The 17,602-nt window shown below is 37.0% G+C and overlaps 1 protein-coding gene and 1 long non-coding RNA gene across 2 annotated transcripts in view; one reads left to right on the top strand and one right to left on the bottom strand.

Moving 5' to 3' along the window:
* efna3b (ephrin-A3b) overlaps positions 1–2,871 on the bottom strand; it is a 72,851-nt gene extending 69,980 nt beyond the window's left edge. Inside the window, exon 1 of the mRNA XM_051130723.1 lies at positions 2,152–2,871. Within this exon, the coding sequence (XP_050986680.1) occupies positions 2,152–2,258 (107 nt within the window). The 5' untranslated portion in view covers positions 2,259–2,871. The remainder of the gene's footprint in view (positions 1–2,151) is intronic.
* A 9,732-nt stretch (positions 2,872–12,603) lies between these two features.
* LOC127177926 (uncharacterized) lies at positions 12,604–15,034 on the top strand. The gene is made up of 2 exons (XR_007829278.1): positions 12,604–13,854; positions 14,285–15,034. It is a non-coding gene; the product is annotated as an uncharacterized LOC127177926 (long non-coding RNA).
* The last annotated feature ends 2,568 nt before the right edge of the window (positions 15,035–17,602 follow it).

Below are 17,602 nucleotides of genomic sequence, written 5' to 3' on the forward strand. Positions count from 1 at the left end.
GTAAGACATTTCCTGCGGTATTTATGGTATAATAATGACAAAGATATTTGTGACCGTGGACCACAAATCAGTCGTAAATAGCACGGGTATATTTCTAGCATTATCCAACAATACATTGTATGGGTCAAAATTATCGATTTTTCTTTTATGCCAAAAATCATTAGTAAATATTAAATGAAGATCATGTTTCACGAAGATATTTTGTACATTTCCTACCGTAACTAATCAAAAATCAATATTTAATTTTTGATTAGTAATATGCATTGCTAAGAATTTCATCTGAACAACTTTAAAGGCGATCTTCTCAATTTATTAGATTTTTTTGCACCCTCAGATTCCAGATTTTCAAATCGTTGTATCTTAACAAACCATACATCAATGAAAAGCATATTTATTCAGCTTTTAAACAGTTTGAATCTCGACGTCAGAAAATGGACCCTTATGACTGGCTTTGTGGTCCAGGGTCACATATATTAATTTGAATAATTTTGAGTCATCCTTCAGCCCTCTTGGAAGTTTGCTGAGGACCCCTAGTGGGTCCCGGCCCACTTTGTTGAGAACCATTATTGCATGGCAAAATGATCATCTTTATCGCTTTTCAAACCGTACATTTTTGCATTTGCATGGCTGTACTGGGATAAATTTAATTAATTTCTGGGGGATGTGTGAGTTCTGAAATTTGTAGTCACGCGTCCATTTTGAACACGGCGCCAAGTATGATTGACATTTAGCCTTATGAGTAAAATATAAATTATTGTATTTGTATGAAAAGTGGGTTATGCAAACTGCATGGGGTGAAACTCAAAAAGGGGCAAAATGAATATATCTAGGGGGTGTCAAAACGCTGTAAATATCGTACCATGTATCAGCTTAAAAACAAGCTCCAGATTTCCAAATAATCACAGATAACCTTTGTAAAGTGTGCGAAGAGTACGTGAGTGATTGAGATTGAGATTGAGATAGGAGTACCAATAAATAAGAGGCTTTCAGGCAGGTGGGCTGCTTCTGGTGCATGCGTTTAATTTGATTTTGATTTAGGCCAAATTTGTATTCCGCCCCAAGCTACTTATTAGTGTGAACAGTACCTGTAAACTAGGTCAATTCCTGCATTATTTCATAGGTTTTACAACCAGTAGAGCCAGATCACAGCCTGATACACCAGCACACTCATCTATTTCCCGACTCTAATTTACCGTTCAGTCAGTGCTGACGTACCTAACCGTCACCTAACCACCTCATCCATTCTAAGACGAAGTCAAAAAATGAAGTGTGTATGTGTGTGAGAGAAAGAGAGAACGTGTGTGTGTGTGACAGTGAGAGATGCTGAGATTGAACGGTGTCACAATACAGGCATATTGAGGTCATTTTGAAAAAGTGCTGCTAATTACAGCAGATGGAATGAAAAGAAACAGGGGACTAGACTGGGCTCCATGTATGATGCTGAAAGAGGGAGGAGAACGAAAAAGCAGAGGGGAGAAACAGACGGAGACTCCCTGAGAGAAACATGCAGGAGTGCGAGAGAACGGAGAAGTGATGGAAACAGACACACAAGGAGAGAGAGAGGGGTTCTGTGAGGACAAAAGCACAATCCTGACCAAATTTCTACAACATAGTGCAGATATGAAAATGTACAAGACTCATATTTGGACAGAAGTTTTTGGTCGACTTTGACATTGGGGATTGAGGCATAAAGCTCTGCTTTGTTTGATTTGAGTTTTACTAAACTAAGTAACAGAAAGACCTCAGATGAGATATATGGTTGCACTAATATTCAGCAAACATCTGCCTAACCATGTGGTTGTTTTCAAGATTAAGAGATCTACGAAATGTATCATTTTTATTTAAATGCCTACAAACACTTGTATTGATTACAGTCCTACAGAAAGATGCACAAACACTCACAATACACACAAACATGACACATCTCAAAAAGCTTCTGTCCTGGTCTACTGGTGCACCTGCCCCATTAGGGAATCCCGATCTAAGATGGTTTAAAATGACTTAATTACATGCGCCATTTTTTACATTGTACTCTCCCTGCTGAAAAACATTTTAAAGCTGGGTTACCTATTTTTTGAAATATCTTTAAATCTCTTTTAATAAATTATGCCTTATTAGTGGAAAATGACTATGATTAGAAAAGCTACTTACAGTATGTTTGAACTGTTCCAGTGCACCGCGTGTCTGGCAGCAGTCACCAGGTCAAAGTTCGTGCAGGTGAGCGTCAGAATAAAAAGACAGAGCGCGAAGAGTGCCATAATCCCTCGATCTCTCGCTTTTCTTCCCAGTCTTGCAAGATCTTCTCACCCTACACGACGCTGCGCTGGAACCATCCCGTTCGGTGAAGAAGGGCAGGAAGAGATGCGACCTAAAGCGCAGCTCGTTCAACTACTTAAACACGGGGTTTCGCAATCTATGGGTTTATGGGTTTAAGTGTTTAAAAAGTCAGAATCCATGGCGAAGACCCCCTCCCTCTGTCCCCATGGCGTCAACCCGAATCCAGTAGTCCGATATGAGACCACCGCTGTTTGCGCGCTGATGGATCTCCGCGGACGGAGCAGAAGCGGATGCAGGCAGCTGGATGTTGGGAGTTTAAATGCGGGAACAGAGAAGCGTGTCCTCCCGTAGCGTTGGAGAAACTCGGGAGATAACGAGGCTCCGTGATTGTAAAACTAATACTCTCTTTTGTTGATGCCGCTCGTGAGATCGTATCTGGTAGGATGCGCGTGGAGAATCCCGGGATGTTTCACACTTACAATTGTGTGACGAACAAGTGCTCGAGCGAGTTTTATTCGCTCTCTTTGGCCATATCCACCGCTCTGCTCTCTCTCTCACACTCACTCACTCTCACACACACACATACATACACACACACACACACACCAGCGCTCGCTGTTTGGTAGGCTGTGCTCGTTCAGTCACCAGCTCCGCCTCCTGCCCAGGACAAAAGCGCGTGTCCGTTGGCTCCTGCTCTCAGTCTTTCAGAGATGCTTTCAGACAGATGCACTCACGACGGACGAGAAAAACTTTATTTTATATCACTAAACAATTACGACGGGGACTGTTCCAAGGGCAGTTTTAATTACCTACCAGTACAATCCTCTTACTGTCTGTCAGAGAGCAGGGCTATGTATCCTATTATACGCAAACCTCCAGACTTCTATCCACACCTGCTCTCTCTTTTAGTCTCTCTCTCTCTCTCTCTCTCTCGGTCTCTCGCTCTCTCTCTCCAGACAGTGTAAGTCTTTTTTAATATGGAATAATTATGGGAAATCCTCTTAGGAGGGTGAATGGATTGATGGATTGGCTCATCTCCATCTCTGTCCTTCACTCATGGGGTCTGCTCATCCAGATATAAAGGATGCTGAACTGATGTTAATGTTCACATGATAGTAATCAGTCTCTCATACTCCTGTATGTGGGTGTGTCTTATGTTAAAATCACATGAATTTGAAATATCTATCTATCTATATATCTATCTATCTCAGTGTTGCCAAGTCTATGGTTTTCCCACAAAATTACTTTTATACTGGTGCTGCGGGTTGCCAGAACGTGATTTTAACCAAGCTGGAACACACTGGATAGAAGTTTTGAATGCCCTAGAATGCGATTTTGTTTTTGGTTGTGATTGGGCTAGCTTTAAGTACCAGATGGGCTGGTTTTGATATGTAGACTTGGCAACCCTATTTATCCATCTATCTATCTATCTATCTATCTGTCAGTCAAACTATCTATCTATCTCAGTGTGGCCAAGTCCATGGTTTTCCCACAAAATTGGGCTAATTTTATACTGTTGCCGCGGGTTGCCGGAACGCGATTTCAACCAAGCTGGAACATCCTGGAAGTTTTGATGCCCCAGAATGTGATTTTGATTGGGATAGTTTTGAGTACCAATTGGGCTGGTTTTGTTATGCAAACCTGGCAACCCTATCTATCTATCTATCTATCTATCTATCTATCTATCTATCTATCTATCTAACAGTGTTACCAAGTCCATGGTTTTCCCACAAAAGTGGGCTAATTTTATACTGCTGCCGCAGGTTGCCAGAATGCGATTTCAACCAAGCTGGAACACCCTGGGTAGAAGTTTTGATGCCCCAGAATGTGATTTTGATTTTGATTGGGCTAGCTTTGAGTACCAATTGGGCTGGTTTTGTTATGCAGACCTGGCAACCCTATCTATCTATCTATCTATCTATCTATCTATCTAACAGTGTTGCCAAGTCCATGGTTTTCCCACAAAATTGGGCTAATTTTATACTGCTGCCGCGGGTTGCCGGAACGCGATTTCAACCAAGCTGTAACATCCTTGAAGTTTTGATGCCCCAGAATGTGATTTTGATTGGGCTAGTTTTGAGTACCAATTGGGCTGGTTTTGTTATGCAAACCTGGCAACCCTATCTATCTGTCTATCTATCTATCTATCTATCTATCTATCTAACAGTGTTACCAAGTCCATGGTTTTCCCACAAAATTGGGCTAATTTTATACTGCTGCTGCAGGTTGCCGGAATGCGATTTCAACCAAGCTGGAACACCCTGGGTAGAAGTTTTGATGCCCCAGAATGTGATTTTGATTTTGATTGGGCTAGCTTTGAGTACCAATTGGGCTGGTTTTGTTATGCAGACCTGGCAACCCTATCTATCTATCTAACAGTGTTGCCAGGTCCACGGTTATCCTACAAAATTGGGCTAATTTTATACTGCTGCCGTGGGTTGCTGGAACACAATTTCAACCAAGCTGGAACACCCTGGGTAGAAATTTTGATGCCCCAGAATGTCACTTTGATTCCGATTGGGCTAGTTTTGAGTACCAATTGGGCTGGTTTTGTTATGCAGACCTGGCAACCCTATCTATCTATCTATCTATCTATCTATCTATCTATCTATCTATCTATCCAACAGTGTTGCAAAGTCCATGGTTTTCCTACAAAATTGGGCTAATGTTATACTGCTGCCGTGGAATTTGATTTTAACCAAGCTGGACTGAAGTTTTGATGCCTCAGAATGTGGCCCCAGATTTTGGTTGTGATTAAGCTAGTTTTGAGTATCAATCGGGCTGGTTTTGTATTATATGTAGACCTGCCAATGCTATCTATCTATCTATCTATCTATCTATCTATTATCTACCTACCTATCTATCTATCTATCTATCTATCATCTACCTATCTATCATCTATCTATCTATCCACCTGTCTGTCTTTCTAGGATGTATCTATAGAAGTACAGGTGAATAGATAATGCACTGATACAGAAATAGTTGTAGATAGTTAGAGGAAAAGTGCTATGTAATATTTATTACATGAGGGTCGATGTCATGATGCCCTAAGACACGTTGCCTTGGTGATAGCGGTGATAGTTTTTGGTTTTTTAGGGTTTCTTTTTTTTTCAGGAATGAGAAAAAGTGAGTAAGCGAGAGGAAGGAGAGAGTTGCATAGGAGGGATAGTTGCAGTTTGCCTCCCGTCTGCTGGGAATGAGTTGGTTAAGGAGAAGTCAAAATGATTTATTGGGAGAAAAGGAGGGAATAGAGGGAGAGAGGACAGTGAGAAAGAGAGGAAGAGATTAGGTGTCATTGGGGAATCCCTCTGTCTTTTTGTCTTTTCCCTCTTTTTGTTTTTTACTACTTCTCACCTGTCTTTCCCCCCTTGCCCATTTGTAAAGCACAGCGCCACCCCCTCCCCTTCCTCCACCCTCCACACACATACACATTTGCCAGCTCCTCCTGTCTTCACCCTACACCCATTGTGTCAAGCTACATTGACTCTTTCGAAGTCTATTTCTGTCCTCCTTTTGTTCGCTCACTCTCTCGTGATCTACCTCTGTCACCTCTTTGTGTGCCTCACTCTCATCGGCCTGCCATCTTTCTCTTCGGCAGAGTTTCTATGGCAGCACCGAAATATTTCACTCGTCGTTCTTTCGCCCTGTCAGCAGCACACAAGTTTTGGGACTCGTGCAAAAAATGTAAATTGGTGCGGTAAGTCTAGAGGAAAATATTCCCTCTTCAACATCCCCTTCACACACAAAGATTCCATGTATTTTAAGTATGTTGCAAATTGAGTTTGAAATTTGCAATCATAAATAGCTCCTAAATTGTAATATTCAAGCAAGTCAGTTGTGCGCTCCCCCTAGAGTGAGAGATTTACATATCCTTTCTATTCCATCCTTTTTTCATTTCTTTATTTACGACGATTCAAACCATTTTATATAACCATGACGGGCTATTGTCAGTTTTCATAAAACATCTTTCATTTGCAATACTGCCTCCCAATTCAATTGTGTCTCTCTGTCTCAGGAGCAGATGATGAAAAATGGTAGTGTATCATTTTCAGGCCCCGTGACACCGTGGCCCTTATGACATTTAGCTCAGGGAGTTCCTGCTCAGCTCTATCTGTCACATGGCCGGTTCTCACTCTCAAATCCAATCTCCACACACTCATAGCCTTCAATCTAATAGTACATTCAGCTCTTGCCCAACTTTGATTTGCTTTCAGATATAAACTACCCAACTAAAACACAAACACATTGGGCTGAACGGCTGACCTTATGACACGGAAGTCCTCTCCCCGTGACTGGGAGGGGACGTGCCATCACCGTCACGCTGAAGACATCGGGGCAGACTGGAATAGGCTCTGTAGACTGTTGTATAACAATGTTGATTTATATTTGCTGCACTTACCCAAGTTCCCAAATCTCATTTAAAACATCACACCATGGGAATCTACCACATGTAAAATGGCTATTTAAGAAAATTCCAGATAAAATACAACTGTGGTCAGCTACAACAGAAAATAATCAGCTTGAAATCAATATAAAACAGTTAGCAATTAGCAATATAAAATTAAATAGCAAGTGTGCAGCACTGTGAATATATACTATGCAATAAATTAAAAAATACACTGTAAAAAAAACAGTTTGTTGAGTCAACTTAAAATAATTTGTTACCCTGCTGCCTAAATATGTTCAGTCAACTCAAATGAGTTTAGTCAGCTTGAAATAAAAGTTGTACTAAGTCACAACTTAGATTTTTGAGTTGACTAAACTAAAAATTTGGTTTGTTAAACTTAAAAGCTGCCTAAAAATTTTAAGTTGAAGCAACTCAAATATATAAGTTGTCACTTAGCACAACTAAACATTTTAATTTGACTAAACTTTTTTGAGTTGACTGAACTTAACATTTTAAAGGTAGCTAGGTAACAAATAATTTTAAGTTGACTCAACAAATTGTTTTTTACAGTGCATGTTAACACTTTAAGGACCAGTTCTCACTATCACTAGCTTATTAGTATACATTACTAGCATATTAGCTGTTTATTAGTACTTGAGGAAAACATTCCAGGATTTATCTTCATAGTCGACTTTAATGTGAATCAACGGGTTGAAGGTTTCAAACTGCAGTTTCAGTGCAGCTTCAAGGGCTCTACACATGAAAAAATAGTCATTTTCTAACAAAAAAAAAAAAAATGTATATACTTTTTAACCACAAATGCTCGTCTTGCACAAGCTTGACTTCACATATTACATAATCACTTTGGAAAGGTCACGCGTTATAGGTGGAAGTACCGACCCAGTGTTTTCAAAGCGAACATGCAAAAAAAGTAAAACAACAATGTCGAATGAATTTAAAGTTGGAGGAGAAAACGAGATGGAATTTTTCACCCTACCCTACCTTTTTGAACCGAAGTACACAGACAAAGAACTAACTATGTGTGACCTTTCCAATGTGATTACACTTAAAAAACCATCATTTACGTTAAAAAAACAGCAGCTGCAGTTGCCAGTATTTTATTGTTAAAATACAGTAGCAATGTTTTAGATTTTTTACGTTTTACGTAATTTTATTAACTGATATAATGTACCAACCTACTGAAGTACTAAAATCTGTTTTATACTTTTGTAATACACTGATAACCACCAAAAGCAGGTGGTGATGAGAAAGTCACATGATGAACCAAAGCCCATCACAAGCAGCTTTTAAATATTAACATATATAAAAGGTGCACAGTGTCATTCACACAAACACTAAACACCATCATGGTAACACACATGGTAAAACTGAACTAATGCAATAAACATTAATTTAACAACATTAGATTGTTGAAAAATCTAATCTAATCTAAGAAAAAGCGAAGAAGCAAGTTATTTAAAAAAAAAAAAAAAAAAAAAAATGTAAAAAATGTAACACAGGAAATTTTGGGAATGTCAATTTACAGTTATTCACTGTAAATTTTACGTTCTTTTTCCCACGTCCAAAAACAGTAGACTACCGTAAAATTACATGCAATGTCCAATATATTTTTTCACCGTATATAGTAGGGGAACTTATTGTTAACAATTTAACACATTTTTCTGTAACATTTTTATAGTCTTTTAACATTAAACTTCAGTCATTTTTTACAGTGTACAAAATGCGTTAAGTCGAAGATGCGCATCACAGAACTAGTCCAAGACTAGCATTTGCGGTTAAAAAAAAAACTATTTTTTTGTAGAAAATGGCCAATCGTTTTGCTAGATAAGACCCTTATTCCTCAGCTGGGATCATGTAGAGCTTTTTGTAGCTGCAGTGAAAATCCAATTTGGACCTTCAACCTGCTGATCCCCATTGAAGTCTACTATATGGAGAAAAATCCTGAAATGTTTTCCTCAAAAATCTTAATTTCTTTTCAACTGAAGAAAGAAAGACATGATTATATTGGATGACACGGGGTAAGTAAATTTAATCCTTTGATCTTGTCTATTATACCCGATAATTGAACTAACCTACTAAAAGTAACCTGGTTACTTTTGCTTGGTATTTGTGACAGGGCGACAGGACACCAGTAAGTGATATTGAAAGAGTTGTAATGAAACAAAACACAAAAATGCATGACATTCATTTACCTATACGAAAAGTATTACATTCCAAATAAACATTCAAAAGCATATGAGCCGCATTTTACATATGAAAGGTATTATTTTTAGCACATTATTATTATTCCAAAGCTACAATAACAAACCTTTTTAACTGAAGAATTCATGTAAGTGCTTACCAAATGTCAAGCTTCACATTTCTGCTTTTAAGCTCTTTGGAACACTTTGCTGCTTCTATTGTAAGTGCATTACTGTAATGTGTTTTCCATTCTTTCTTTCATTCATTTTTTCTTTTTCCATATTTGAACTTATTTCAGTTAATTTAATCTTTTTTTTCTCTCATTTTTATTCCAAAGAAATAAGTTCGTCACCTGTTGTAATCAACAGCATGCCACACAGCTTCTCCATAGAACTCAAGTTAGCATTTAACCCGCAATATTACTTTCACAATTTTTAGCTTTGCAGGAACCGATTATATCTGAGAGCTTCTTTGTTTCAAAAATTAAGAAGCCAAAGTGTCCCTCTACACATGCTCTTTCTCTCTCTCTTTCTGTCACTCTCCTTTCCTCCTTCGCTCTTACACTCTCCCTTCCTCTCACTCATCTGTCTGACATGAATTTTCAATCTCACTGTTTACCTTCCACTGCTGTGCCTAAAACAACACTGACATAGATAGAGCGCACATGAGAGAAAGTAAGAGAGAAAGACAGAGACGAGAAGAAGATCAAGAAGCAGGCGGAGAGATATTAGTAAGAACGGCAAAGAGAAGAAGAAGAAGCGAGTATAACAATAAAAGAGGTGGAAAAACAGAAAAAGCCTGTGCGTGCGCATATGCGTGTGTGTTGTTTGCCAAACAATGGAAAAAAAGAGACGGCATGCTGGCTAAGAACCTCTTTGTATAAATGAAGTGGACATTGTCCAGTCACGGAAAGAGGGAGAGGGAGAGCAAAAATGGGACACAGAACATCAGGGATGAAGTGGGGGAGAGAAAGATTTATAGAAATGGAGGGAAAGGAGGGAGACAGAAAGAATGATGTGGAGAGAAAAAGGATTTTTTTAAACGACTGGGGAGGAAGGGGAGGCGGCGGAGAGCAAGCTTAGAATAGATACGCTCTCATCCACATGAAATATTGAACGAGGGAGCAAGAAAACAAGAGAGAGGAAAGGAAAATGGAGAGAATGATAGAGATAAATACAATCGTTATTTGTTTAGTGCGCGCTGAGGGAGAGTGCGAGATGGAGGGAGGGAGCGAAGGAGAAGAAGGGAAGGAGAGCACTTTGGAAAAGATGGATGAACGAGAGAGTCTTGCCGGCAGCGGTGGAATGAAGGCCGTGCGGTGAGGGCAGGCTCTCCGAGAACGAAAGAGAGAGAAACATTTGTTTGGATTCTGATGACTGATATATGTGGATGAATGGTATGGTTTTGTTGAAAATATTACTCTGCAAAAAGTGTTTCATCATCTTTCTTCTCTCCCAACAGTCCTCCCCCTCCAATCTCTCTCGCTTCTCTCTTCCACACTCTTCCTGCTTTGATCTCTCTCTTCTCACTGATCTTTTTCTCTCTCCCCCATCAAATTTGAAATGTTTGGCAGGTTTTGTTCAGATTACCGTGCAGATGTGCTTGTGTTGTATTGCAGGCTTCTGCTCAAATTCGGCACGGTACCAACAGAGAGCCAAAGGCTACAGTTTCAAACACACGTCATTTAAAACATGATTCATTTTTAATCCCAGGCTTCCTCTTAAATGGGTATGTTAGGTGTGGCTCTCATGATCATCTGAATGGCTATTCACGATAATCTCCTGCCTTTGAACTGTGTTTTAATTCCCTTTTCTTCAAAGCCAGATGTTCATTTTGGCCTTTTTTCAGAGAGTTTAAGAACTTATGTCTACACAGCCAACAATGAAATAGACCTTTCTAAATAAATGCAGGGTTAAAAACAACCCAGCGCTGGGTGAAATATGGACAAACCAGCGATTTGGTTGTTTTGACCCAGCGGTTGGAACCTTCTGGGTAGTTTTATCTATCTCAACTATTGCTTAAAAATAACTATATTTCTTGCTGAAATTGAACCTAGTTTGGAAATGAACATTTATTAATAAGTTGAATAAATAATAATTAAATAATAAACCTTTTTTTAAATTGCGTATTTATAAATGTTCACCTTTTGATTATTGCTGATGCCCACAGTAATTATGTGTCTGACTTTCGCAAGCTATTTTAGGTTCATTTTAACCTAGACATATAGTAATTTTTAAGCAGTAGTTCAGTTGGGTTAAACATTTAACCCAACTGTTGCATCACAACAACTCAATCGCTGGGTTTGTCCATTTCACCCAGTGCTGAGCTGTTTTTAACCAAGCATTTTTTAGAGTATACTTTAAAAGTATTTTAGTACTTTAAAAGTCTCAAAGTATGAGTTGAGTATACTCATTTTTTTTTAAGTGAACAAAGCCAACCACATCTACACTTTTGAAAATAAAGCTTCCAAAAGTTTTTTGTTCTTTCTTTCTTTCTTTTTCTTTCTTTTTCTTGCAGTGATGCCATAGAAGAACTAATCGGTGTCCCTACAGAACTTTTCAAAATAAATAAATAAATGCAATTTTTGGTAACACTTTACAATAACAGTAATTAGTTAACATTAACTAGTTCGCATGAACTAAGAATGAATAATACATCTACAGCACTTATTATTCTTTGTTAATTTCAGCATTTAATGCATTATTAAAATCACATGTTGTTTCTTAACATAATGCACCGTGAACTAACATGAACAAAGAAACATCAAATATTAAGAAAGATGAATAAATTGCATAATGTTCATTATTCGTTCATGTTAGTAAATACACAATGTTAACAAATGATACCTTGTGAAGTGTTACCAACATTTTTGTGATGCCGAAAGATTTCATGGATGTTAAAGATCTCTTATGAAATCATAATCATAATGAACACAAGCACATCTGCATGGTAATCTGAACAAAATCTGCCAAACATTTCAAATTTGATGGGGGAGAGAGAAAAAGATCAGTGAGAAGAGAGAGATCAAAGCAGTAAGAGTGTGGAAGAGAAAAATGTTGGCAATCATTTTTTTTTTTACTTTTATTTATTTAAATTTCTATACTGCTTTAAGGCTACGATTTCGATGTTTTAATTTACCAAAATTTTACAACTAGACGAGGATATAGCGACATGAGAAATACTACCCTTTGAAGTGATATTTCCGATTAAAAAATAAAAAGACAAACTTGCAACACACGTGAACGGAAAAACCTCCGTGACCACGAGAAGATTCTCCTGCGCGCACCGGAAAGCGTTCGCGTACGCGAGCTTTGCAGTTTTAAGTTTGTAACGTGGTTTATTGTACGTACGAAGTTTCTTCCCCACTTCCGTAAGTCTCAGCTATTTTTTCTTCATTTTAGCGGCGTCATGGTATTTGCATTTATACGTAAGTTCACAACATAGCAACAGTAATCTGCTATAATTGTGAATTCATTAAAAACGAAACATCACCGTTAACACTAAACTTAACTGTCAACACAACTATAACATATAGCCTACATTAATACTACTATTCTTCACAAGTCGGCGTACATTGATTATAATTATAGCCTATATTATAATGCACAGTTGCGACCTCTGCTGAAACATGTTTCTTTCCCCACATATTAACATTAATTATTTGACATTAAATCGTTAAAACAGAGAAAACACACATACTGGAAAAAATGTAGGCTATTTATTACACAGTAAAAATAGATGGGTTATTTTTTTAACCCAATAGATGGGTTACACATATTGGGTCACTGTGTTGGGTTATTTTCTAAAACGTTGGGTTATTTTTTTTAAACATCGTTGGGTTGTTTTTAATAATAACCCAGCGTTGGGTTTAATTGGTTCCCGCGGCGACAGTTCAAATTTTAACGGTCGACAGTGTCTGACCACAGAAGAAGCTGCTGCTGCATCAGTGTGAGGTAAGTAATAGGGTTTAAATAACTCTTATAACATTATACTTATACGAAGAACGTGAAATGCACTTCAAAATTGAACTTTTGTTGTTGTATGTTTGTTTTTTTTTAACGAAGATGTAGTTTCCTTTAGTCAGTGTATTGTAACGTTACTGCAGAGAATGAGCTCCATTGTAAACGAATAACGTCACGTTAACTTAGCTGTCCCAGTTAGGTTGCTAGCAGTAATAAATTAAATAAACATTAGCAGAAAGTTGTAAAACTGTTTAGAGATGTATTACAGTAACCTAAAGTTAATAATGTATGGTGGAATGTATACAGGACTACTTATATTACTGAAATCACCGTCTACCATTACTACAGGTTTAGTATTATTTTACAGCTGATGAAGGGTTCTAGACATACGGTTTCTGACTACAGTTTGTTTGGTCGCATTAATGGTTATCACATTTAACTTTATATGGGAAATGGCTAATGTTAAATGAGACATTGTTGATTTAAACCGCGCCGCACGAACCTTTCAACTTCGGTCCAGTATGTAACCTTAGCTCAGCGGCAGCTCAGAGAGATGCGCTCAAATTCAGTTAATTCTCTGTTTAGAAAAGTCTACAAATAATCACATTTCCCAAAAGCAAGACGTGATGGGAGAAACGAAGCTTTTCAAAGTTTCGAATCAATTAAACGAATCGCTTAATTCGCAAAATGATTCACTGCTTCCAATCGTTCGTGACACAACGGCGACGCCTGCTGGTCAAAACAAGGCAAGCGTCAGTTGTTTGGAAAGCGAGCACTAATTGGAATAACACTAAATGTGTTTTTATGGTTTATTTATATTGAATATTGTTATGCATATATTAGATTCGCCTCTAATTACAGCCATTTCTATTATAAAGCTATGACAGATTTGCATGTTTTTTTAAATGTGTACTAAATGTGTTTATACTTATTTTTAGACATTGGGTTCTTCAGTGAAGGAAAAATTACAACAGTGGAATCTCATACATTAAACATCCACATGCCAATTAACTGAAATATTTCAAGGTAAGTAAACTATTTATATTAGTGATCCATATACATTACCAGTCAAAAGTTTTTGGACAGCAAGATTTTTAATGTTTTTAAAGAATTCCCTTCTGTCTAAGCCTGCATTTATTTCATCCAAAATACAGCATTTAAAATAACCGCTTTCTATTTGAATATATTTAAAATGTAATTGTCCAGTCTTTTCAAAGCTTTTAAAATAGAAAGCAGTTATTTAAAATAGTAAAAATATTTCACAATATTACTGCTTTTACTGTATTTTGGATCAAATAAATACAGGCTTAGTGAGTAGAAAAGAATTCTTTAAATAACTTTAAAAATCTTACTGTTCAAAAACTTCTGATTAGTAGTGTAGGTTTTCCAACAATTATGAAAAAATGTTTCTAGTTTATCTGTAAAATGTTTCTTCTTCTGCTTCATCTTATCACAGAGGAAGGAGTCAATGAAGGAAGTTTTATGCGACCGGATGACACCAGCATTGCTGCACTAACTCCAAGAGAAGAAGTTTTTAGCATTTTCAACGGTGAAACAGTGGAACAGAAGACCTTACTACAAGCAGTGGATCTGTGTTTCAGACATTTCTACATTTATGACATCTACTACCCAAAGCTCCTCTGCACCCATTTGCAGCACACAGTCTTTAATATTCCAGGAGTTCTTTCAACACATTACCTCTTCCTTAGAAACTTTGTATTTATTGATCCGTAAAAACTTTTTATGTTGCTGATTATCAGCAAGTCCAGCAGCCAGCAGATTTACTTTGTTTTATTATTATTATTATTATTATTATTATTACTTGTGTTTATGATTTTTTATTTTTGTTTTATTGATAAAAGTTTGTATGTTATGTTTGTTTTATTTGTGCACATTTGTGTATGTGTTGATATAAATAAATATGAATTGATACACATTTATGACCCTGGACAACAAAACCGGTCATAAGTATCATGGGTACATTTGTAGAAATAGCCAAAATTGCATTGTATGGGTCAAAATTATCAAATTTTCTTTCATGCCAAAAATCATTAGAATATTAAGTAAAGATCATGTTCCATGGAGATATTTTGTAAATCTCCTACCATAAGTATATTGAAACTGAATTTATTATTAGTAATATGTGTTGCTAATAACTTCACTTGGACAACTTTAAAGGCAATTTTCTCAATATTTAGATTTTTTTGCACCCTCAGATTCCAGATTTTCAAATAGTTGTTCTATCCTATCAAACCACATATTAATAGAAAGCTTATTTATTGAGCTTTCAGATGATGTTTATATTTAAATACAAAAAAACTTGACCCTTATGACAGGTTTTGTGGACCAGAATCAGATAAATAAACATTAGTTTTGAATAGTTGGTTTTGAATTCAGTGTACATCTTGAAAATATGTCAGTTGTGTGTGCATATTTGTGTTTTGAATGTATTATATTTTCACATTCTTGTACACTTATTTTGTAAACATTTGCAGTATGACTGTTTTACATTTAAAAATATATTTGTAAAAAAAAATATTTGCATATTTAAATAAAATATTTATTTGAAAACAAAGTAGTGTTATAGTGTATTTTTATATAAAAAATAAATAAATAAATAAAAACTGATATAAATGAATCTAAATAATTAACTCAACTGTTGGGTTACTTTTAACCCAACTGGATTTTAACCCAATTCATTGGGTTAAAATAACCCATAGATGGGAAGGTGCTATACCAACCCATAGTTGGGTTACTAGTTGGGTTATTTTTAACCCAACATTTTTTTAGTGAGTATAAATCATTATTATAAGTTGCATAAACAACGTAAAAATAACATAAAATAAATGTTCTGAGCACCTCCAGCCGTTTTTATGAGCAATGCTCATGAAACTAGGACTGTGGACTGTGTTTAGAGGGGAGAGCAGCTGATGTGGCCCCCCGCTGATGCAGTGCTGATCAGAGATCAGATGATGAGGACTGGGCGCTGCTGGGTTTCTTACAGCGCACTTCCCTGAGCAGCGCAGACATAAATCAGGCCCACAGAGCTGCACTGCCCCACAGGAATATCCTCTCCCCTCTGAGCACTTACTGGATGTTTGTGTTCGCGTGTGCGTGTTTATGAGGGGAAAGAGAGCGTCAAGAAAACAACATATGCACTTGTTTTATGGAAACAATCTGTTTAGAAAAAAAATACAGTAATATAATTTCGTCTAAAAAATCTTTTATTAAAGTTATATTATCTGTGAGTGGACACGAAGAAGCTTTACAATCCCTTATGTTTCTGTCAAAACAGTAATAAAAGATCAATTGAAAATTGGAAAAATATATAACTAAAAGTCATAAATGTTTCGGAAGCTGTATACAAACTATTAAACTAATGTTTCAAAAGCTCTTGCTTTGATTTCATAAGAGTGTAATTTTATTAAGTTTCAACCATGTGCAATCAGTTGGGATACTGTAAAAATGGTCAGGTCAAGCAGAAATAGATTCTTGAAATAACAACTGCACATTGTCACTTTTTTTTTACAGTGTCAGTCTCTGTATGCTCAGACACCTGGACAATTCATCTCATTGTTCTTTAAAGCTCTGTCAGACAGCACAGAGGTCTCTTGTGCATACCCCGTCTCTGCCAAAGGGAAGATCCCCCAGCGTGCTTGACAGTCGGGATAATGTTTGTTTGGAATGAGCTGTGTTGGTTTGGCAAATATTTCTTTTGGATTTTCTGCCATGGTTTTGGATGTTGTGTCTCTCTGCAAAATTTACACCAGCTTGGGTGTTATTTGGTGAAAGATACAGTTTCCTTCCTGAGTTTCTACCCTAAAACTCAGGCTTGTAATATGTAGGGAGTGTCCAGTCACTGCCATAAATTTTTACAGCTTCTTTAAGGTTCCTGTTGGCCTTGCTAACACAAGCTTTCTCCCTGCCAAGTCATCAGTTTTGTAAGAGCATCCTGATCTCTGCAATGTCATGGGTTTCCATGTTGTCTCCACATTTATGGTTTTCACAATACACCTGAATATACTATAAGGTGTACATTAAAGTCTGTGCACAGGCATTTCAAAGAATTGTTTCTAAACACATTATAATTAGAAATGTAGTGCTGAAATGTAGATACAAAGACTGTGAAATATGTTGTAGTAAATTGTGGAGTTAATCCCTTAAACCGTTTGTCACCATTTTTGTGTTCAGGATTTTTTGGGGGCGAGTGTATTAGAGCATCAGCTGTTCGCCGCCTCAATTGCGAGTAAATTTACTGTCATTTCTGTTAGTTACTTACAGTTTGCTAGCTAGTTAGCTTTAACTTCGTCACGTAAATGCGTATTACCTGTTGTATGGCTGTGTAAATCCAATTAAGATGCCAGAGGGAGCCTCCATTTAGGTTGTAGCGGTATTTCCCGCTAGTGGGCGTGGTTTTAACGCCGCCAGCGGACACGCCCAGAGCGTTCGAGAGGAGAGAATTCTTTTTTTTTTTTTTTTTTTTTTTTTTTTAAGATTTTGCGAACTTATTTTATTTACTTCCCGTTTTTTTAATCACTCAATTTTGGCTGCGTGGTTATTAACGTTTTTCAGTAGTGTGGCAAACTCTGAACACATTAGCAAAACATTGCTTTACACGCACTTTAAACTCTTTTCTATCTATCTACAAATATTTATTTATTTGTTTATGCAGAATAGAACTTATTTCTGCTTTTGTAGGTCATTTGTAATATGGTTAAATTTATTTGAATACTAAAAACACAATACAAAGAATGTAAACATTTTTTGCGATCTA

This window comes from Labeo rohita, chromosome 16, assembly GCF_022985175.1.
Source record: "Labeo rohita strain BAU-BD-2019 chromosome 16, IGBB_LRoh.1.0, whole genome shotgun sequence".
Taxonomy (NCBI): domain Eukaryota; kingdom Metazoa; phylum Chordata; class Actinopteri; order Cypriniformes; family Cyprinidae; genus Labeo; species Labeo rohita.